Raw genomic sequence first — 23317 nt, 5'->3', positions numbered from 1 at the left:
CACTCTCCTCATTTCATGACGACGCAAAACAAACTGCCCTTCTATAAACTTTATCAATGTTTTCTGAAATCCTCTCTGAAAAGCATCCCATACCATGCAGCAATACTCTACAAGACAGACAGACATAGTGTAGGCAGTCTTTTTGTAATATGAGTGGCGAATAACTAGAGCATGTCAAATCATGAAAGTATTTAAAGATGACATTAAGAAGTGATATGAAATGGGACTAACAAGTAAAATCAGTACTAGGGAAGGCAAATGGAAGACCTAAATTTGTTGGAAGGGTTCAGGGAAAGGACAATGCGCCTACAGAGGAAACTGCATACAAGACACTAGTTTTACAAAGTCTAGAGTGCTGCTTCGTCAGTTGGAATCCTTATTAAATAGGCACAATGAAGGACAGTGAATGAATCTGAAAACACATTGGTACAGCCTGGAGGACAGTGTAAAAGAGCTGCTCATAGAACTTAAATGTGAATCTTAGTTCTAATACAGCTCTGTTGGGTAAATTTACAGAAACTGTATTTGAGGAAGGCTGTGTGACCATTCTACTCTCACCATTGTACAGCTCTTGTGGAGATCATGAGAATAAGATGAGAGAGATTAGGACATGTATAGAAGCATACAGACAGTCAATCTCTCTTGCTCCATACGAAACTAGAAGAGTGCAAAAATTCATTAACATTGGAGCAAAGTACCCTCTGTAATGCACTGTCAGTGGCTTGTGGTGTATACACACACATTTAGATGTGGAACTCTGCAGTGGGGAGAGATATCCTACTATTCTTTAAAATTCATAGCTTGGTGAGTTGTCCTGCACATTTTTCAGTGATAGTAACATTTACTTTCAGATGCACTTTCGTGTATATTTAATCTGTGTAAGTTTATCAGCAATGGTTCAAAAAGCAAGATTTTTGCATTGAAGTGCTAACTTAAGTTTATAATCCTCCCAGCACCAAGATTACAAATATTAAACAACACAACATTAAAGACAGAAAGTAGCTCTAAAACAGGCAAGTAATTATAAAAATTTAAAAGCAGCACACACAATTCTTTATCTACTCACCGAAAGCCGAATCGGGGGATTGCACATAAACAGAGGAAGAAATACAACATTAAACCTTGAACCATTTCAACATTTTAAAAAGATATGCAATTAACATTAAAGGCTGCAACTTACTTTCGATAACAGTCATTCAAGTTTTGCAGCAAGAGCGTGAGGCCTTCATTTCCAAACTCTTGTACCCAACTAAGAGGATTATTGGTGAGAGCAATACGTAAAGATTCTATACAGTTGTACTTCTTGTTGACACTGAGATCTGGAGAATACAGGTACGCAATATAATCTGCAGGCTTGTCAAACCTGCTGCGGGTTTCCTGGTAAAAAAGAAACAAAACAAAACAAAAAAATCAACATCTGCTACTGTAAAACATTTGGAGTTTCCAAACAATTTATAATAACTGGTAAAAATTAAAATCCTTGAAACTAGTGCTCTCAAAGTTTGTTTCACTGGATCCAGTTCTGCTATAGGAACATTTCCTCACATTACACTCTGTATTCTTTTATAATGAAAGTAATACTAATACTAATAATTATAATAACACAAATTCTTATAGTGTACAAGCTGCAGAGTACCTTTCAGCATGAAAATTGACACCTCAAGTAATTACTAGAAAGCACTGAATGAAACAAAACAAATTATTACAGAACCTTCCGTGTTATCATTTACGTATTCTAATGATTTTATGAAGATTAAGTTAATTCAGGAAATAAATTAGTTCATGCCTCTTCTCCGAACTTCATCTGCACCATTTCATGTGTTTGCAAGAATACCTCAGGCTGCTGATTACTTAGCCACCAACATATTACATGTGAGGTAGAAACAGCCTACAGTAGTGAAGAAGCAAGCAGTACTGCATTAGTTTTAATCTATATTCACATGCTCAAAATTTATGCAAAAAATATGTCTGAAATAAAAATGAATTCTGCACTATAAGCCTGCCAAAATTTCATTCTTCACACTGTCAGTTTTTTATTATCCTGTCTTCACTGTAGATAGATTTTCAAGTAGACATACTACAAGGACGCAGTGAAACATTCTCAGCATGGCACACAAAACCTGTTGATTTCTCCTACAGTTTATTACTGTTCTGTTGCAATGTAGCGAAAGTCAAGTGATGACTTAAACTAGAGAATAGTTTTGTTTACATGACTTCTTGAAAGTATTAGAGTTTGTGTAACTGGTAAGTGGGATATTGTGCTACCATAAAGTTATTTGTTTTCAGTGATTTACCACCAACTGAAGTTCATTCAAAGCTGAAATTATAAAGTTTTTGCTTCTCAAGTTACAACAGTTATGAAATGTGAGCCTGAATTTAAACGTGGCTGTACCTCCCTTGATATATATATATATATATATATATATATATATATATATAAAGAAACTTCCCCATGGGAAAAATATATTAAAAACAAAGATTCCAAGACTTACCAAGCGGGAAAGCGCCGGCAGACAGGCACATGAACAAAACACACAAACACACACACAGAATTACGAGCTTTCGCAACTGGCAGTTGCTTCGTCAGGAAAGAGGGAAGGAGAGGGAAAAATGAAAGGATGTGGGTTTTAAGGGAGAGGGTAAGGAGTCATCCCAATCCCGGGAGCAGAAAGACTTCCCTTAGGGGAAAAAAAGGACAGGTGTACACTCGCACACACACACATATCCATCCGCACATACACAAGGGAAGTCTTTCCGCTCCCGGGATTGGGATGACTCCTTACCCTCTCCCTTAAAACCCACATCCTTTCATTTTTCCCTCTCCTTCCCTCTTTCCTGACGAAGCAACTGCCAGTTGCGAAAGCTCATAATTCTGTGTGTGTGTGTTTGTGTGTTTTGTTCATGTGCCCGTCTGCCGGCACTTTCCCGCTTGGTAAGTCTTGGAATCTTTGTTTTTAATATATATATATATATATATATATATATATATATATATATATATATATATATATATATATATATTTCTTTTTGTTCAGTGTAGAGTTATTCCTTTGACTACTATTTGCAAGTTAACATGACAAGCTCTGCTGCTCTCCAGGTGATGACGAATTTAACCACACTCTCTGGGTGCAGTTGACAAGTTAAACCAGACTCCTTGCTTACCCCCCCCCCCCCCCTCCCCGAAAGTGTCCGTGACAAGAATCAATGTGTCACTACTCACATACCATGGTACTGCCCCATATCTCAATAGGCTTTCACAGTTCTGGCCACTAAGTTGTTTCATGTACTGTCTCTCATAATCTCATTTTGCAGCATTTGACTTCACTTTACATTTTATCATCATGCGTGGCATCAGTGTTGTTCTCATCACTTATTCTATGAGGAGCAAAGCAGACAGACAATCTAGTTCCCACGCCTGTCTTTGCTGATGACCTGACTTTACAGGTAAATGACATGCAAGAAGCTTCTATGTAAATCCAAGCACTGCATTTAACAGCAGAGAAAACAGGTATATTGATCAACATTCGAAAGACTGAAATCATTTAATATTAAAGACACCCCTAGAAGAATAAGAGTCAGCTCTACCAAGCATAGGAAGAGAACCTTTGAGAATGGGTTTCAGAAAATGTCAGTGAAATGGTCACTCTCAAAGAAAGGATAATCAAACAAAATATTGCAAAATAAATAAATAAAGTACACCTCTAAACATCTGTTATATCAAACAGACACTATAACAGCAGTCAGACCTCTATGCAATGGACAGCCTATCCCTAACCAAGAAGACTTCAATAACAATTCTCAAATTATAAGGAAGGAAAAAAAGATCCTACCAGATGGCGGATGACTGTACAAACCTAATTGTGAAACCCACTAACACCAATAAAACGTCACAGATGCCATCATCAGAAAATGGCAACTAGCTTTCTGTGGCCACCTGTACACTTTGGGTCCCCAAGGTCTGACCGATTAGACCTTCAAAATAATTAATGAAGATAAGACCACACACACACACACACACACACACACACACACACACACTTATGGCCTAAGTCACCTATGCCAGCAGGTGTATCTCCGTATGTCCATCTTTTTAGAGATGGTTGGGGGACTCAGCTGTTCGATAGAGGATGTCAAATTAAACACCTTTCAGCAATCAAATTTCCAAGCTTGGCAACCAGTTTCAGCGTTTTACTACGCTGTCTTCAGGCCCCTGACTGATGTGTAGGAAGAATCTACTTCGGTTATGATCAAAACAGGGGCCAGCAATAATAGTATTAGTAGATATCTACACGCTACACTGATCACTTCAACCATCACCCAACCCTATTGGCAGGCATTCCACTGTGCATTTAATCCACACCAGAAATTCTGCATTAGGTCTGTTGTAACTCAAAGGACATTTATAATTGAAACAATTCATTTCATCAAAACAGACATGGTTCTGGAATAAAAAGAATTGTGATTTGTGACTGTCGAACGACTGGATCTTACATTTCAGAATTTATACAGGAACAACAACAGAAACTGAGTTCCACAATTCAGTAAAAGGTGGTGAAATAGTAGCAACATTTACAAAAGTAATATCACTGATAACTATTATATCTCACAAGCAATGAATCTGCATGTCAACTGAAAGTAACCAACGGTCTTCTATTAAAAAATATTCAGTTAACTAAATCGGAATTTGTTTATTGAGCAGAGTGAAGAATATATGCAAGATAGCAGTATTAGGGATTTGCAGCTAAGAAGGAAAACTGAACAATGGGTGCATATTGAATGCAGCACAACTTTTGGTACGGGTTTCCAAAATCAAATCACAGACTATTGTAGGAAAAGCCATCTTTATATCTCTGTAGATTTGCAAAAACTGAATATGCAGAGCAGCCACAAAATTAAAAATTAATTTTTACACCTATAACATTTGTCTCAGTAGTGGCAAATCTTAGAGGAACAGATGGAAAGATCACAGAAAGCACTCCAGAACATTCAGCACGGGGCAAGGCAGGCTGCTGGGGTAACACCAACCCAGGCAGAAGTCCAAACACAGTCTACTTAGCACAGACAGACACATTAGGTGGTGGTGATGCAGTGCTCTGATTGGCATGTAGCTAGCACAACTGCATAAGCCAAAGCACATTCACTGTACAAAAATCATTTCCATAAGTGCTCCACGTGACAGTAGGAAACAATATTTTGAAGTGGTTGATAAACGGCAGAGCCTGGCTATCAAGGTAACTAAAGACCAATGCAAGACATCACTGGTGACAAGAGTTAGATACTTCCAGTAAGACCTGGAAATGAAGCATAAGTGAACCGTCTAATAGTTATATCCAAAAGTGAAGATTCCGCAGTTCTTAGGAGAAAGATGATGGCAATATGTTTGTCGCAATCTGTCTGTCAACTGAAGAGCAAGCAGCACTTGGGATGGCACATGTGGCCTTTCTCAGAGGAATGTTACAACTGCTTTCTCAGGAGAATGCAACAACTGCTGTTCAGGATGGCTAACAATAGCTTCCTGTCATGCACTGCAGCAGTGAGTGTGGAGATATACATAGATTCTGTTGGTGTATTTTTTGCATGTGTTATATTATATACTATTTCTGTTTCCCATATAGTATTAACACATTAATGGGAAAATAAACACAGGATATTTTACACTCTTTTTCACTATAAGATTCAAAAGGCAGACTATGGAAGAATCAGTACAACTGTAGAAACAGCCTCTAGGTTTTCCTTGCAGTGTAGTGAGGTAGGGAGTGAGGGGACCTGCTTGCTTGCTCTTCAGTTGGCAGACAGACTATACTGGCAATGTGCAACAGCATTCTTATTATACTACAGAATTCTTATAAAGGTTGACATACAACAGTATCTGTGCCCAAGTTCGCTATAAAATATTGGCGAGAAAGCCGAAACAATGAATTTAAGAACTTCTCATACCACCATTATGATGACTCTGCAAATATCAAAGTAACCAATCATGTAAGACTTTACTTCCTATGCTTTTTTCCCCCTTCTTAAAAACTATGAAAAATTTGTGTGGCAGCTGTTCTGATAATCCACACTTTTGCAGCATACATGCAATAAATTCAAGGTGACGTTTGGGAGCACTGATGCCATTACACTGAGGCTTCATTTGTTAAATGAAGATTGTGACGAGAAAACTTTTGAAAAGCTATTGGTAGAATCTATCACATGTGTTACAATGGTCACAGAATATGCAGAATATCATTATGTGCTTGTATTGATTTCATATTAGGAGAAACACACAAGTGACATTTGGAGAAATACCTGATTTAAGCCTTTAGAGTGCATGATGAGCATTTTCTTCTTTTTGACGGTTGGCTGGTTCCGGAGGGGTTCTTTCTTTTCGTCAGTAAGGTTCATATCATTCTGCAACAGAAATTACAATTTAAGGGCATGAATCTGTTACAAACTGGCAAAAAATAAAAATGAGAAAACAAATTAGTGACAATGCTATGATTTTCTAAATCGCATTGAACACTAATTTGGCACTAAAATGTGCAATTATAACATTATGCTGCATGAAAATTATGAAACAAGTTAGGTCACCTGTGATTTGTGCTCATGTTAAAAAATGGTTCAAATGGCTCTGAGCACTATGGGACTTAACTTCTCAGGTCATCAGTCCCCTAGAACTTAGAACTACTTAAACCTAACTAACCTAAGAACATCACACACATCCATGCCCGAGGCAGGATTCGAACCTGCGACCGTAATGGTCACACAGCTCAAGACTGTAGCGCCTAGAACCGCTCGACCACTCCGGCCGGCTGCTGATGTTACTATCAAATCGATGACATTTCTGTTGATAATGGGAGAATTTGGTGCATGTGTCCAATGTTGTTTAAATTCTCACTGTCCTATTTAAAAGCTAACACCATATCGTTACTGAAACCTTTCTGCATAACACCTACAAATAAAATAATCATTTATAGTTAACTATAATTAATTATTCAAACAATTAAGGAATATCAAAATTTAATACTGATAGGTGGGCTGAATTCAATAATAGGAAAAGGAACACAATGAAAAATAGTAGGTGAATGTGAACTGGTGGAAATGAATGAAAGAGAATGATGTCTGGTACAGTTCTCTACAGAGCATAATTTAATCCTTGTTAACACTAGGTTTATGAATCAGGAAAGAAGGTTGAAGATGAGGAAGAAATCAGGAGACACTGGAAGGTTTCAGATTGATTATATGATGGTAAGACACGAGACTGCAGAACCAGATTTTAAGCTGTAAGAAATTTCCAGGGGCAGATGTGGACTCTGGCCACAATTTATTGGTTCTGAACTGTATGTTAAAACTGAGGGAGTTGGAAATTAAGCAGATGGGATCTGGATAAGTTCAAGGAACCAGAGGTTGTTGAGAGTTTGAGAGGGAGTATTAGGCAACGATTGACAAGAACAGGGGAAAGGAATACAGTTAAGATGAATGAGTAGCTTTGAGAGAGGAAATAGTGAAAGCAGCAGATGATCAAATGGGCAAAAAGGCAAAGCTTACCAGAAATCCTTGGATAACAAAGGATATGTTGAATTTAATTTATGAGTGGAAAAAAAAGTTTGCAAAATGATAACACAAATTCTTTACAGAAGAAGAATGGAAACATTGGAAGGAGCCAGTCTCGGGGAATATCAGTTTGGATTCCAGAGAAATGTAGGAACAGGTGAGGCAATACTGACCATATAACTTCTCGTAGATGATAGGTCAAGGAAAGGCAGATCTATGTTTATGGCATCTGCAGACTTGGAAGAAAGCTTTTAACAGTGTTGACTGGAATACTCGCTTTGAAATTCTGAGCTAGCAGGGGTCAAATACAGTGAGCAAAAGGATGTTTACAAGTTGTGCAGAAACCAGATGGCAGTTAGTTGAGTGTAGAAGCATGAAAGAGAATCAGTGGTAGAGAAGGGAGTGAGACAGGGTTGAGACCTATCCCTGATGTTATTCAGTCTGTACACTGAGCAAGCATTAAAGGAAGCAAAAGAAAAATTTGCAGTAGCAATTAATGTTCAGAGAGAAGAAATAGAAACTCTGAGGTTTGCCGATCACATTGTATTTCTGTCAGGGACAGGACAGGACTCGGAAGAGCAGCTGAATGGAATGGACTAAGTCTTGAAAGGAGAACGTAAGATGAACATCAGCAAAAACAAAACAAGGATAATGGAATTAAATCAGGTGATGCTGAGGAAATTAGATTAGGAAATGAGACACCGAAAGTAGTAGAGGGAGTTTTCCTATTGAGTGGCAAAATAACTGATGATGGACAAATTAGAGAAGATATAAGATGAAGACTGGCAATGGGAAGAAAAGCATTTCTGAAAAAGAGAAGTTTTGAGGAGGTACTGAATAGAAATGGGAAAAAAAGAAATTTGTGGTACAAGCTGAGAGAAGACAGGATCAGTTGATAGGACACATTCTCAGACATATAAGACTCATCAGTTTAGCACTGGAAGAGAGTATGGAGGTTAAAAATCACAGAGGAGATGGATGTAGTTAGCAGATTCAGAAGGCTGTAGGTTGCAGTAGTTATTCAGAGATGAAGATAACTGTACAGAATAGAGTAGCATGGAGGGCCACATCAAATCAGTCTTCTGACTGAAGATCACAACACAGTTCATTCTCCTTGAAATGACAGTACATCCACATAGGTATGTGACAATCACATTTACATGAGTTGTACTACTTTCAACTAACTTTTTATGCATGACTTCAGCTTTTTCACTGTAAGTTTCAGCTGTTTCATCACTATCACTGAGATAGTGCACAGTAAATGTAATACACGAGTGGCAGTTAAGGGTATGTGAAATATCTGAGACACATAGCTATAAGAATAAAGATTAAAGTATTTTTTATTCAGATCATTAACTACAAGAATGTTTTGTACAAAACAGGTATAGTATTTGTTGAATACTAACTGACAGCAATTGAGAAAATAAATTGAATGGTATTTTAAAATGAATTCAGCTAATTATAAACACTGGTTTTGAGTACCAAAAATGTTTTAACTGCTGGGTATCTTATAAAGTTCACAAAACTAAATTTCAGTAGTAGTATGCACACAATGTAGAACACTGATTTGAAAGAAGTTTCCACAAAAAGTACAATCTGAATGTAAAATATTTCACCTTGTATTCATAAATCAACAGCTGTTCTCTTGTTAAAATAATAAGTGTATTCTGTTAAAATATAATTTACAATTATTCCTATGTCACAAGGTTCCTCCAAACAAAGTACAAAAGCACATTTAAGTAAACAGTGTCCAATTCGGTAAAAGTCAAATAGCTCTGTCCCAGTGGAGAGACCAAATGGACATAATCAATGGCCAAATGTGACTAACTGCAGCTTTTTTGTTAGTTACTAATGACATCTTTCTTTGACAATGAGATTATTGCCATTAGGAAATAATCAGTTTTATCACACTGCATTCCTTCTGAACTTTATTGATTGCTACATCAGCTTACTAATTCCCAGGATTCTTACATACCTGCAGAACAACAGACAGCTGTTGAAGCACAAGAGTAAAGTTTTGCATACACTTCCCCATTCTTTATTATGTGCACATTTGCTGTAATGGTTTTAGGGCATCCATCCAGAGACAAAAATCACTTAATTTCAGTTAATACCAGAACAGGCAGCAAATACTTTTTTTTCTTTTTAAACAGAAAGTTCTTTTAGAGACCTTGTCTTTTTGAGTCCCTGATACATCTACATCTACATTTACACTCTGCAAGCCACCCAACGATGTGTGGCGGAGGGCACTTTACGTGCCACTGTCATTACCTCCCTTTTCTGTTCCAGTTGCGTATGGTTCGCAGGAAGAACCACTGTCTGAAAGCCTCCGTGCATGCTCGAATCTCTCTAATTTTACATTCGTGATCTCCTCGGGCGGTATAAGTAGGGGGAAGCAATATATTCGATACCTCATCCAGAAACGCACCCTCTCAAAACCTGGCGAGCAAGCTACACCGCGATGCAGAGCGCCTCTCTTGCAGAGTCTGCCACTTGAGTTTGCTAAACATCTTCGTAACGCTATCACAGTTACCAAATAACCCTGTGACGAAACGCGTCGCTCTTCTTTGGATCTTTTCTATCTCCTCCGTCAACCCGATTTGGTGCGGATCCCACACTGATGAGCAATACTCAAGTATAGGTCGAACGAGTGTTTTGTAAACCACCTCCTTTGTTGATGGACTACATTTTCTAAGGACTCTCCCAATGAATCTTAACCTGGTACCCGCCTTACCAACAATTAATTTCATATGATCATTCCACTTCAAATCGTTCCGCACGCACACTCCCAGATATTTTACAGAAGTAACTGCTACCAGTGTGTTCCGCTATCATATAATCATGCAATAAAGGATCCTTCTTTCTATGTATTCGCAATACATTACATTTGTCTATGTTAAGGGTCAGTTGCCACTCCCTGCACCAAGTGCCTATCCGCTGCAGATCTTCCTGAATTTCACTACAATTTTCTAATGCTGCAACTTCTCTGTGTACTACAGCATCATCTGCGAAAAGCCGCATGGAACTTCCGACACTATCTAAATAAAGTTACGTCATTTATATATATTGTGAAAATCAATGGTCCCATAACACTCCCCTGTGGCATGCCAGAGGTTACTTTAACGTCTGTAGACGTCTCTCCATTGATAACAACATGCTGTGTTCTGTTTGCTAATAACCCTTCAATCCAGCCACACAACTGGTCTGATATTTAATAAGCTCTTACTTTGTTTATCAGGCGACAGTGCAGAACTGTATCGAACGCCTTCCGGAAGTCAAGGAAAATAGCTTCTACCTGAGAGCCTGTATCTAATATTTTCTGGGTCTCATGAACAAATAAAGTGAGTTGGGTCTCACACGATCACTGTTTCCGGAATCCATGTTGATTCCTACAGAGTAGATTCTGGGTTTCCAAAAACGACATGATACTAGAGCAAAAAACATGTTCTAAAATTCTACAACAGATCGGCGTCAGAGATATAGGTCTATAGTTTTGCGCATCTGCTCGACGACCCTTCTTGAAGACTGGGACTACCTGTGCTCTTTTCCAATCATTTGGAACCTTCCGTTCCTCTAGAGACTTGTGGTACACGGCTGTTAGAAGGGGGCAAGTTCTTTCGCGTACTCTCTGTAGAATCGAATTGGTATCCCACAAGGTCCAGTGGACTTTCCTCTGCTGGGTGATTCCAATCGCTTCTTCTATTCCTTGGACACTTATTTTGATGTCAGCCATTTTTTCATTTTTATATATATTGATACATGACAATCACACTGATTTTCATCACAAATTTGGTCCAGAAATACTGGTACATCTCTTAAACTTGGCAGAGCTCTTAATTCTCAGTTCAGATGACTTCATATACATGAATAAACGGATAAAAAGGAACAGATAAAAAGGAACATACAAAAAACTTAAAACCTCTTTTCCCTGTCCACAACTATGGTTTGTAATTTATGTTTCCACTGATGTGTCATTATTTTGAGTGATGAGGATGAGTAGAAGGTTGAAATCTCAGTAATACTGGAATGATACTTCCTGAAGCCACCAGGGAAGTGACTAAGGAACTGTTCAGATTTGAAGATATATATAGACAATATGGCTGTTGAGCACCTCCTCCACGGTCTTCCACAAACAAAGCAACACTAACAACTGATCACATATGGATAATCCTTCCCACATTTAAGTAGGTGGATTAAAGCAGATTTTCTTCACAGGTCTGGAAACTGTCCTCCTGCCCAAACAAATAAACAAATTAAAAGAGACAGTTCCTATTGTTCTGCCTGTGAGGCATCTCAGCATATGGTAACGAAACTATCATAACCACATCTTACAGTCACGGAACAAGATAATTTCCCAAGAACTGAAGGCTGGATGCTTCATAAATGTGACCAATCTCATTTCTGATAGAGATTACACATTTGTGGCTCCTTTCAAAGTATATAAATGTGGTTAGTTGGCTGTACCTGTAGCATACACTATGCTGAGCACTGGTGGTTTACTTTTGGATATTGCTCTGCCTGGTCAATGGACCCCAATTAGTGATTACTGACCACTTCCTACCAACCGGTATATGTTAGGGAAGGCCAGCATAATGAGAGGTCAATGGCCAATCATGGCCCCATAACAGTGCAGAGTTGCATGCTGTGCTTTATTTTCAGAATAAATAATACTCAGGACAACATTAAACTTACAGCAGGCCAACCCAGTTAAACTATACTTGCAGTTATCCCACCCCCCTAGCCATATGGTAGAAAAGCCCCATTCATGTCATGTGTGTTAAAATCCAGAAAACACTAAGTAATAAAAGCATTACTCAGATGCTTGACCAGGTTTGAAATTTATTTCCCAGATTCCACTTTCTTTCTCTGTTGTTGTCGTCATCATTCAAAAGATTCTGCTCTACACTCTATACAATTACATAACTAACTATATTATGAGAAAAGAAGCAATTAGTAATATCTCAGAAGCCATGTGTACAGAAGAATACCTCGCATTTTGGTTAATAATTTCCTTCTTTTGTAAATATGTTCTATTTCTACAGCGATGTAATAATAAACTACTTACCAGCATTTCCTCAAATCTTTTGTTGAGGGTCTCTTCGTCAAGCTCCTCAATAGACTGTGCATGTTGTTCCTCGATCTCATTGAAGTCCGACTCTGAATGTGGCCGGGGGATGTGGCTGCCATTGCCACGTCCACCTTTCTTTGGCCGAGAGAAAAGGTCCAGCTGCAACAAAAATATATATTTAGGAAACACACATTAAACAGAAGGAGATGATTTTTTTCTAAGAGACACTCATACTACAACATCTTAAGATGCTGTTTCATTGTGCAATTTCTTTTGGTTTCTTAATGTGATACACTGGATCCTATTAGTTAGACATGGCAAAAACCTGGTAGTGGCATGTTCTGCAATACCATAATATTTAAACTTCAGTAGAACAGGGTTAACTGCACAATCAAATCCTTTTGACCAATCAGATTTGAAATGGCCAATTGGTATTTTCTGTTAACTGGTGTATTGAAAAATAAATGAGAGTGCTCCATGGTGAGGCCCTGCAAAGAGCCACAGTGGAACGGAGCCAGACATAGTATTTTTATTTTAAAAAGTTGCCAGAAATAATAAGCAAAAAAGAAAATGCTATGAGCAAATAGAGTTAAATCTTCAAACTTTCAACTTCTGTCGTTCGCTTATTATCCCTGGAGAGTACTAGTTCTAATTCTTTACTAATCTACCATAAAATATCTTAGAACCACAAATAGTTTAGTAGCAGTGCACTTATAGTGTCTGCAGCTGTTGCATGGCATGCCAATTTTGGTACAATTCTTGGGACGAAAAATGGGAACTGAATACAACAAATCATGAGTAGGTTGTTGGTAGCCTATCAAAACACTTGTTCCTATGTTTCATAAATAAAGTTACTTCATATTTCATTCTATTAGATTAAATTATAATCACATCACTAACTCTCATGCAAACTGTCAATTTTGCAACCTAACCTAGACACCAGCCTATCTAAAGATCAGTCTGTTAGCCCATCTAGTTTTCTTTCCATTCTCCACATCAAAAACAAATGTAATCAATCCACATCTTCTGCGAAATCATTAGATCCTATGATTTTCAATCGTATATACTGTCAACTGACTGGCTAAGACCAACATCAAGAAACTGCCAACATCGGTACGAAACCTGAACACTGTATGTGCACTTCAGCCAGTAGTTCTATTTGATGATGAAACAAGTATTATAATGAAGACTAATGGATAAACACTTTAAAATTAATAACTGGATCTCTGCTAATGGACTGCCGATGAACTTGAATAAAACACAAAATGTGCAATTCTGAACTGCAAAGGCCTGGCCGAGTCATGAGAAATAATGCGTAAGGGTAAAACAGTAAATGAAACAGAATCTTCTAAGCTACTGGGTGTTTATTTTGATAAGAATCTGAACTGGAAATCACAAATAACAGATCTTAAATGCATAAGTTCTGCAACTTTTGTACTATAGAAAAATTGAGTTACTTATGCTATTCTCATTCCCTAGCTGCTTACAACATCTCATCTAAGGTAATTTTTCATTGAGGAAAACAGTCTTTATTGTTCAGAAGTGCATAATGAGGATAATATACCCACTATTGAGTCTCTTGTAGATAGCTGCTTACACAGTTGGTCATAATGACAACAGCCACGCAGAACATTTATGAAATTTACTGTAAATAATCATAGTTTGAAATCAATAATTATATATATAAAAGCAGGGTGTAAGTATGTAGTGCTAGGTTTATAACATAAGAGGTACTGTGACCTTCAAGGATTTTTCTTTTGGCATTTAGACTTTGACATTGTTTTACTGCTTTTCTGAGTATTTTAAAAGTGTGAATACAACATCTGTTGTACATCCCTTGAACCAGAGACAAAAGTTCTATTGTACCATATCTCAAACTCTACTGATGTTGATTTCTTTTCGTCAGAGGTACCAGTGAGTACCATCACAAATCAAGCATACTATGTACTCATCACAAACTGAAATCATATCTACTTCGTATCAACAATGCCAAATAATGTCTCAATGTGTGCTGTGGCGATTTTTGATAGAGATGTTGAGCATAGTTAAGTACAAATCACTAAAAAAAAAAAAAAGCACCTTAAGACAGATGTGTAAATATGGCCTCCATGTTGTCAAATTTTTCACTGAGAAATTGTACTAAATTGCAAAACTGACTCATTAAACATCATGGCAGGGGGTTACTATTAGAATCAGTGCAATAAGCAAACAAAAAAACTAATCTAAAAATCAGTAATTGGCTGGGTACTAAATTCAAAGGGCAGCGGAAGCCAAGGGAATAGAACTGCCTTCACTCAAGCCTTTCATCAGGTTTACTTCTACTACAATAATTTAAGGCATGGGGTTTTTAACAGAACAAAATTAGGTACTTGCACCACTATGAGGATGCAAATAAGGTTTAATTCAACAAAGGCTGCAATGGTCATGAGCGTTAGTTACCTTTGAGATTGGACATAGTGAGTCGATCTTAGTCAAGAACGTTTTAAGGCGACAGACTCCATTATCAAAACCTCAGAGTTTGATCAAGTTCGTGTAATTGGGTTATGAGCGGCTGGATGTTCCTTCTGTGATACTGCCACTGTATATGATTTCTGGCAGCGGTTGTCACGAGAATGTACAATTGCAAGAAGACCGGGGCCCAGATGGCCACATGGCATTACAGAGAAGAAAGACCATATCTTCAGCGTATGGCTCTGGCACATAATACTGCGTCTGCAGCAGCAATTTGAGAAGCAGTTGGCACCAGTGACACAATAAACTATTACAAATCGGTTACTTCACGGACAGCCCCAAGTCAGATGCCCTGGAGTGTGCATTCCATTGACCTCAAACCACCTCTGTTTGCAACTTCAGTGGTGTCACATGGGAGCTCGTTGAAGGGCAGGGTGGGTGTCTGTTGTGTTTTCTGACAAAAGCTAATTGTGTGTCTGTGCCAGTGATGGCTGTGTGTTGGTTATAGAGAGGTCAGTTGAGGGCCTGCAAACAACCTGCCTGGGTGCTAGAACACTGTACTTACAACTAGAGCTATGGTCTAGGGTGAGATTTCATATGACAACAGCAGCACTCTCGTGTTATCCCATCCAGCCTGAGTGCAAATCTGTACGTCACTCTGGTGATTCGGTCTGTTGGGCTGCCATTCATGGCCAGCATTCCAGAGGGTTTTTCCCCTCACCCACATACCGCTGTTGCAGCCCAACAAGCTCTATAGAGTGTCGACATGTTGCCTTGGCCTGCTCTGTCACCAGATCTGCCTCCAATTGAAGATGTATGGGACACCAGAAAGAGCATTAACCCATCCGATTGCAACAGGCAAAGAAATCCATTCCATAAAATGACAACCAGCACCTGCACAATGCATGCACATCTGTATACTTCCACTCAACATTCTGGTGGTTACACTGGTTATTAATGTTCCAGATTTTCACATTTCCAAAGCTTTATCTCGCACTTACCTTAACCTGTGATCTTGCAATGTTAATCATTTAATTAGGTTACGTAGACAAAAGTAATCCCGAAAATTCATTACTCTACATTAACTATTTTTTTGGTGTTGCAACCATTTCCGTCGGTGTATTTTCCCCAGAGTCTATCTATTGACGAATCACTGAATGTTTATCATAAATTCCACCATGTAGATCGCTTAAGACTTAACGTCTGGGTGTTGGAAAATGTGCAGCACTTGCTTATCAGCTTGACGCCTAGGAGTAATGCTACACCAACAATCTTTGCCGTTCCCGAGAATGCAGAGTACTGACACTACGTCGCTAATAGTGTTAACGAGGGAAGGTATCTTTGCGAAATGCTGCACAGTAACGAACAGAACAAGAGGTAAAGGCGGGCACGTGAAGCACGTACGGTGTATACCTATTCTCCCAACAGAGGATTTCATTCAGATTTGATGTTTCTGTAACCCACTGACATCGTGGTCGTGGTGATACGAGAAGTTTTGTAATGCCCGTTTCGAAAATTCTACATTTTACATGTCGTTGACGACAGAATACATACGTCACAATAGGTTACTACCTATATGACGAATTACATATACAGCTGTGAATATTTTCCATATTACATTAGACGATTTGCGGCATTCCCGTCGTAATTTCCCTACGGCAGCCTTAAAAGTGGTCTTCTAGAGGGTATCTGCAGGATGCACGGAAAGCATTAATAAAAATACCCAAGAACTCTGTCGAAATATCTGCACGAATTAACCCACGACTAGCGCTATATTAAGAAAACTAAGGTGGATAATTATTCCGCTGTAAGCGCTATAAACACAGCTGGTGGTCGTCTCACTAATGCTTATAAATCACCACAGATGTTCTAAGGCGGAACGAATCACTGAAATACTCTTATGCTGTTCATCAATTCGGAACACCTGAAGTTTGTGGAATGGAAATATTATCTTTGTAAACAAAACAATAACTCATTGGAACGTTAGCATCGCATCTGCTTTACAAATCGAAAAAGAGAGGCGGAGGGGGCGGGGGGGAGTTCGGGGTTTAACGTTCCGAAGACGAGACACGGAGAGCACACTCTCGGATCGGCGACAGATACGAAAGGAAATCAGCCGCATCTTTTTCAAAGGAACCGTCACGGAATTTGTCTTCAGCTATTTAGGAAAACCACAGCCAGGGTGTCCGGTTGGTGATTTGAACCGCCTTCCTCACGAACGACTCCGGTGTATTAACACTACGCCGCCTCTCTCTGTGCTTTACAAATGACAAGGTGTGTTTGCCAGCACAGAAATAACTGAGATCAATGCCCTTTTGAAGACGAAGCCACTAGACACGTTTGCTCAGATTACACAGCACAAGTAACACAAAATATACATGTCTATCCGATACAAACTAATTGCTGACCTCCATTCACTAGTTGCGAATCCGTCAGTGCAATTTTAGTTCAGTGACTAGCCCTATGTTTTGGGGAACGAAAAATTGGCAAACATCTATTCGATCGTTGACGTTGTTTTCTCGTTCTGCGCTAAAGTTACACAACTCTTTCACAATAACGATAGGCGATCTTGACGCTCCCCGCCCTATTTGAACAGAAGAGTTAAACGGACGTTAACGTACATGAAGCATTGAAGATACTTCTTAAACACTGTATTCTGGTGGATTCTTCATGCATATTTAGGATACACATATTTGGGAAGTTTTCCATATAATCACCACCAGTATCATTTTCAAAGGGTCTGTAACTGTTCTTTTTTCTTTTTTTTTTTTCATCGTTGAAAAACAGTATTGTACATCCAACCTCCTCGCCGCCTGTAAATATATTTCCATCCAAGAATTCTCTAATCTTCGGAGAAACGTGGAATGACTTTGTATGGAATGTACAGAGCACGATGGAAAAGCCAAAACTTCCCGCCCGAAGTGGTATTACCATCTCTCACGAGCGACAATCATGATGCGGACGGGCACTGTTAACAACAGCAATCGCAACAAAATTAGTATCCGTCATTTTGAATAGCGTGGCCTATTTTTTATGAACTCTTGTGGAGCTTATAAAGTTTCATCGCGCGTTACAGTCCGATTTAGGGTAGGGGAATCTCAGCGTCACCACCTGCGGTTGTGGTTAACTACTGGAAGAACTACCTGCACTGAAAGACTGAAAATTCACGCGTCCGTATTGCAAATCCCATCAACCTGCCAGGCAGATTGCCAAGGACATCAGTCACAAGAAGTGGTGGTTCAGATGATTACAGCACCAAAAGAAAAGACTAGGTTTTTTCCTATTCGTTAAATGCATAGTTTTCCGCGGCATCATTCCTTATATGTGATGAATACAACTTTTCACTGTCGCTAGGGGGACTTCGTGTTAATGTTAGCACTTATTTTATTTCTACAGTGCAGCTTCGTTCGGATACAACTTTCATTTTCACGTAAAAAATAACGATCTGAACTGAGACATGTGAATTCCGAAGAAGCACAACCATCCAAAGCCCTCCACCTTTTTCATAAAAATAGTCGTATACGCCACCCGCAATGAAGATTGACCCGTGCTAGCACAACGTCTAGAAAATCGTTAAACAAATGTCTGCCGAATACTCCGAGATAGAAAAATGTTCGAATGTGTGTGAAATCTGATGGGACTTAACTGCTAAGGTCATCAGTCCCCTAGCTAACACAATACTTAATCTAAATTATCCTAAGGGCAAACAAATTCACCCATGCCCGAGGGAGGACTCGACCCTCCGCCGGGACCAGCCGCACAGTCCATGACTGCAGCGCCTCAGACCGCTCGGCTAATCCTGTGCGGCTATTCCGAGACAGATAATAACTGTCAATATATAAACATGTAGCTACTAATGTCTCTACAAATTTGTAATAATATGAAGTTTTAGCTCTCGTGTATATCAGCGACCTGAGTGGTTCCACATTTTGTGAACAGCAATGTCATCGCGTACTATTCATTTTTGCGGGCAAATTATCAATGCCCGCCGACAGAGCGTTAGAATCCGCAAACCAATTACATGGTAGCCTCTAGATGTCCGAAGGGCTAACGCTTAATTAAACGCGAGTGCTCAAGAGACGTCACGTGTCGTGATTGACACGTAAGAGAAACATCAGAATCCTGCCTATAAGACGCGATCCGCAGCGAATGTGTTCCTCTGAAAGGCATGGGAGCGCCGCCCCCAAACGACCATGTCCAATGAAGCATTGTGGTTCGGGCTAGTGATTTCTACTCTTTTCGTAGGAAAGGGCATATTAAGATTCAAAGACCGTCGGCAACATAACACGCGGAGCACAAGTTTGTATTGACCGAAGGCTGCGGTATTATCAATGCTACTATCTCGACACTGATCTAAAAATATTTAAAGACATCGAATACACCAATACACGATAGCCAGGCAAAAAGAGAGAGCTTCTAGAACGCGAATCCAGTGTTACTTTTCGTAGAAGAGGATGGTGGTTCTAAATGGGTCTAAGATATGCAAGTCATACAAAGCAAAACATTGTCACGTAAAATACCTTGTTAAATGACACGGAAACAACATAAAAGTATAGGAAGTCTGTCGTCGTCTTCTGTCGAAATCATAACAAAAAACTCCAGCTACTTCGTGTTTCATCAGACGTGTTTCACAAATCTTCCGGACATGAGTCAATTTCTGTTTTCCCAGCACCTCCTCCCATCCATTCCAGTCAGACTGGGAACTTAGTGGGCGTTCATGGACCCGGAAGAGTAGTCTTGCAGCCGAGTGGGTTTCTTCCGTTCTGATTGGAAAAGATAAGATTGGCGACAAGTAAAACAAGAAGCCAGCTAACATTTGGAGTAAGTAGAAGGAACAATTCAGTATACATTAAACACAAAGAAACTTACTCCTGTTTACGCTTTTGGGAAAGGCACCTTCGCAATTGAAAGATCAATGCTTGAAGTTTCCGTAAAAGCTGCCTTACGCAAATTCCATTCAGTTTCTTTTTCAATTGGCTTACTAGAGACGGCAGTGGTGTAGACTAGGGCATAAGAGCCATCGGCTCGGACGCCAGTGATGTGGAAATATAATGTTGTTTTTTGTTGTTGTTACCGTTGTTGTATGGGATACATGACAAACCGCTAGAGCTCTTATTATGCAGTCATGTATGCAAACCTGGTCTCAAACCGAAGGACAGGTTGAGTACTGGTGTTCTTTATTAGGCAATATCCTACTGGAGATGGTATGCCCTTGCCGTCTTCCGTCTTACCCAGCCAGTACTGAAAATTGACCTCGATGCAAATTAGCATTTATGATATGAATAAATAATCGCAGAAGTGGAAAAAGCGTCAAGTGTCAAAAAAATTCTGGAACCGAGTGGCTTTGGAAGTTGTAGTCTGGCAGTTACACTCTGAGCCATACCATACAATCATTGTAAATTAAAATACACCAAAACTAACAAAATTAGGTAAAATGCTGATGGGAGAAGTGCACAAAACAGTGTAGTCTAAGGAGCTGTAATATAAAATAGGCTGCATGGTACGAAACAGTTTTATGACCAAGCGAAGTGTTCTTCCACAGTGCAATGTACAAAAGGTGAGAAATGAACAGAAGATTTGCCACGTTACAAATATCGGGGTCCAAATTATGGTTCTCTAAGTCAGTGCACGATAGAGGTGAATAAATACAAGTAGTGAAGAATACGATACAACCCGTCAAGCCGGCCGCGGTGGCCGTGCCGTTCTAGGCGCTAGTGTCCGGAACCGCGGGACTGCTACGGTCGCAGGTTCGAATCCTGCCTCGGGCATGGATGTGTGTCATGTCCTTAGGTTAGTTAGGTTTAGGTAGTTCTAAGTTCTAGGGGACTGATGACCTAAGATGTTAAGTCCCATAGTGCTCAGAGCCATTTGAACAACCCGTCAGCTTTGCCTAGTTAAGCTACAACCGTCAGCTTTGTCTAGTTGCGCTATCAACTACCCGTCAACACTATGAGGTCTACGTCATACACTCAAGCGTATTTTTAAGTGACGAAGTATGGGGGATCCCAACAGATACTTTGGGCGTTGGGCGCGGACTGACAATGTCTTCAAACATCTGGAAAGTATCGGACAATAGTGTTACATAGAGCTTTTCCTAGTCATGGGAAAGCGACGACGAAGTGAACGTAACAACTGATATTACATACTGAATTTAAAAAGTTGATACATTTGCTGGCTTTGCCAACAACCAAACTATGTATGATCTTCCAACCTAATGTTACAAATCAGTCCATCTTACAACATTCATTTTAAAAACAAACAAATAAAAAAAGCCGACAATGGCGCCCCTAATCAAAGCAGAACGGCAATATAGTGAATTTCACTACATCAAACTAAACAATTGGGTTGATACTTACGTTCCGTACAGACCAACACTTAGATGGTTAGTAACAATCCAAACATCACAAACATGAGAAGAAAAGAAAAACGAAACTGAAGAATGGATTTCCGCCAGGCCACTTCTATTGCGGCAACCTGGAGACCCTCGATCGGTCGATCGTTAAAGAACACACACGCACGCTGTACCACCAATGCCAACACTTGACGCTGAATGTATGGGATTCCAAGTTAGCAACATCTTACTGTCGCGCCAGCATCTACAATGAAAACAATACACCTCACTACACCGCCGCCTGCTCTGGGGCAGATCGCATCCTCACCATCAGATCCATTCCGAAAGCACTGCTCGCAAATGGCGGGACAATCGGTTGTTCACTCCACTGAAGGGAAAGAAGACTGCCCGTGGCGGAGGTGCACTGATCACGGACGCTCAGCGGGGCTGCGACAGTGTTGGATTACCTGGAAGATGCTACTCAGGTAATACATTCTTGCACTCGCTTGCGCGGCCGGGCGAACACTAAGGTGCGTAGCCGCTGCCGCGGCGGCGTCCTCCAGTAGACTTGGTCAAGGTGGCCACGTGACTCACGTTGACATCAGCGCGTTATTTTACTGGCTGAAGTCAAGGCGCGCCGCCAGGGGCGCACAGCTGCGCTGCACCCACGCCGAGCCAAAGCAACGGCCCCTGCAGCGCCAGGCTTCGGCCTCGAGCATTCGTTACCGGAGTTGGCGCGCACTGCTACTCTTGTCCGGACTGCAACACAGTCTCAAGTGCCGGCTATCACCGATGACTCGGGACTACAGTTTACCCTTCTTCTACATACACTTGCATATATGTTACTCTAGTTTGTCCACGAAGCTGCCGCACTCGTTAAGTCAATAGACTATGGTCAGGAGGGAGTGCATTTCAAATCACCGTCCTACTACGTTCACTCTCCGCCGGTAGACAAAATCACATAGTGGTAACAGCCAGATCAAGCCCCATCGCCTTCTACATCTTCTACCAATGACTACAATGCTTATGCGAATTCAAATGTCCTTCCCCCACCCCCTCCGTCTCTCCACGACCCACGCCAGAATGATTCCTTAATAGAGAGGGCAACGGACTAACGCCGATTCACTGGGCTTGGGGTGAAGGATTATGCAATTAAAATAAAAATACCAAATAACAGAAATTTCCAATCGTTAATTATCAAATGAACTGAAAGCTTCTGACCTTAACTTAGTCGGTACGAGCACTGCCAACTTTAGGAAAGGTTCCAGGTTCTAGTCCCGGTCCGACACAAAGTTTTAATCCACCAAGAAGTTTGAGAACAGCGTGCACTCTACATCAGATTGAAAGATGCAGTCTAGAAACACATAAACTGCTTGTATTGAAAATTGAATTATAATGCTCCGAAAACGGTATACAAAATAAACATTTTTTATCTTCTACATTATATATATATATATATATATGTGTGTGTGTGTGTGTGTGTGAGTCTTCTTGTTGACTCAATGGGGTTCTATCCCCAGTCAAAACTTGGATTTTTATCTGTCGCTTCCCTCATTTCCGATGATGTTTGTTGATGTGAGCCGGCCGGAGTGGCCGAGCGGGTCTAGGCGCTACAGTCTGGAACCGCGTGACCGCTACGATCGCAGGTTCGAATCCTGCCTCGGCCATGGGTGTGTGTGATGTCCTTAGGTTAGTTAAGTTTAAATAGTTCTCAGTTCTAGGGGCCTGATGACCACATAAGTCCAATAGTGTTCAGAGCCATTTGTTGTTGATGATGTGAAAAATGCCGAGTTGCACCAAGGTTTGGAATCCAAGTTAAATGACAGGTCCCCTATAACTGGCTGCGTATATAAGTTCAAACATCGCAGAAGATTACGGCATACCCCATCCAACAGGACAATGCGATGTTCAGAACAAGCTTCGGACTGCTTTAC

At 40.0% G+C, this 23317-nt stretch overlaps 1 protein-coding gene across 5 annotated transcripts in view; it reads right to left on the bottom strand.

The window, feature by feature from the left end:
* LOC126284850 (protein diaphanous) overlaps positions 1 to 23317 on the bottom strand; it is a 346639-nt gene that overhangs the window by 71093 nt on the left and 252229 nt on the right. For 3 of the 5 annotated variants that reach the window (XM_049984081.1, XM_049984079.1, XM_049984080.1), the window contains exons 2-4: positions 12599 to 12760; positions 6289 to 6390; positions 1181 to 1377 (exon numbers count right to left, since the gene is read on the bottom strand). In XM_049984081.1, the coding sequence (XP_049840038.1) occupies positions 1181 to 1377; positions 6289 to 6390; positions 12599 to 12760 (461 nt within the window). Of the gene's footprint in view, positions 1 to 1180; positions 1378 to 6288; positions 6391 to 12598; positions 12761 to 21711; positions 21978 to 23317 lie in introns of those variants that run through there. The other 2 variants (XM_049984082.1, XM_049984083.1) reach the window with 2 other exon arrangements.

Source organism: Schistocerca gregaria, chromosome 8 (assembly GCF_023897955.1).
Source record: "Schistocerca gregaria isolate iqSchGreg1 chromosome 8, iqSchGreg1.2, whole genome shotgun sequence".
Classification (NCBI taxonomy): domain Eukaryota; kingdom Metazoa; phylum Arthropoda; class Insecta; order Orthoptera; family Acrididae; genus Schistocerca; species Schistocerca gregaria.
Note: the sequence above shows the minus strand (reverse complement) of the source record. Positions and strands in the feature narration are given on the sequence as shown.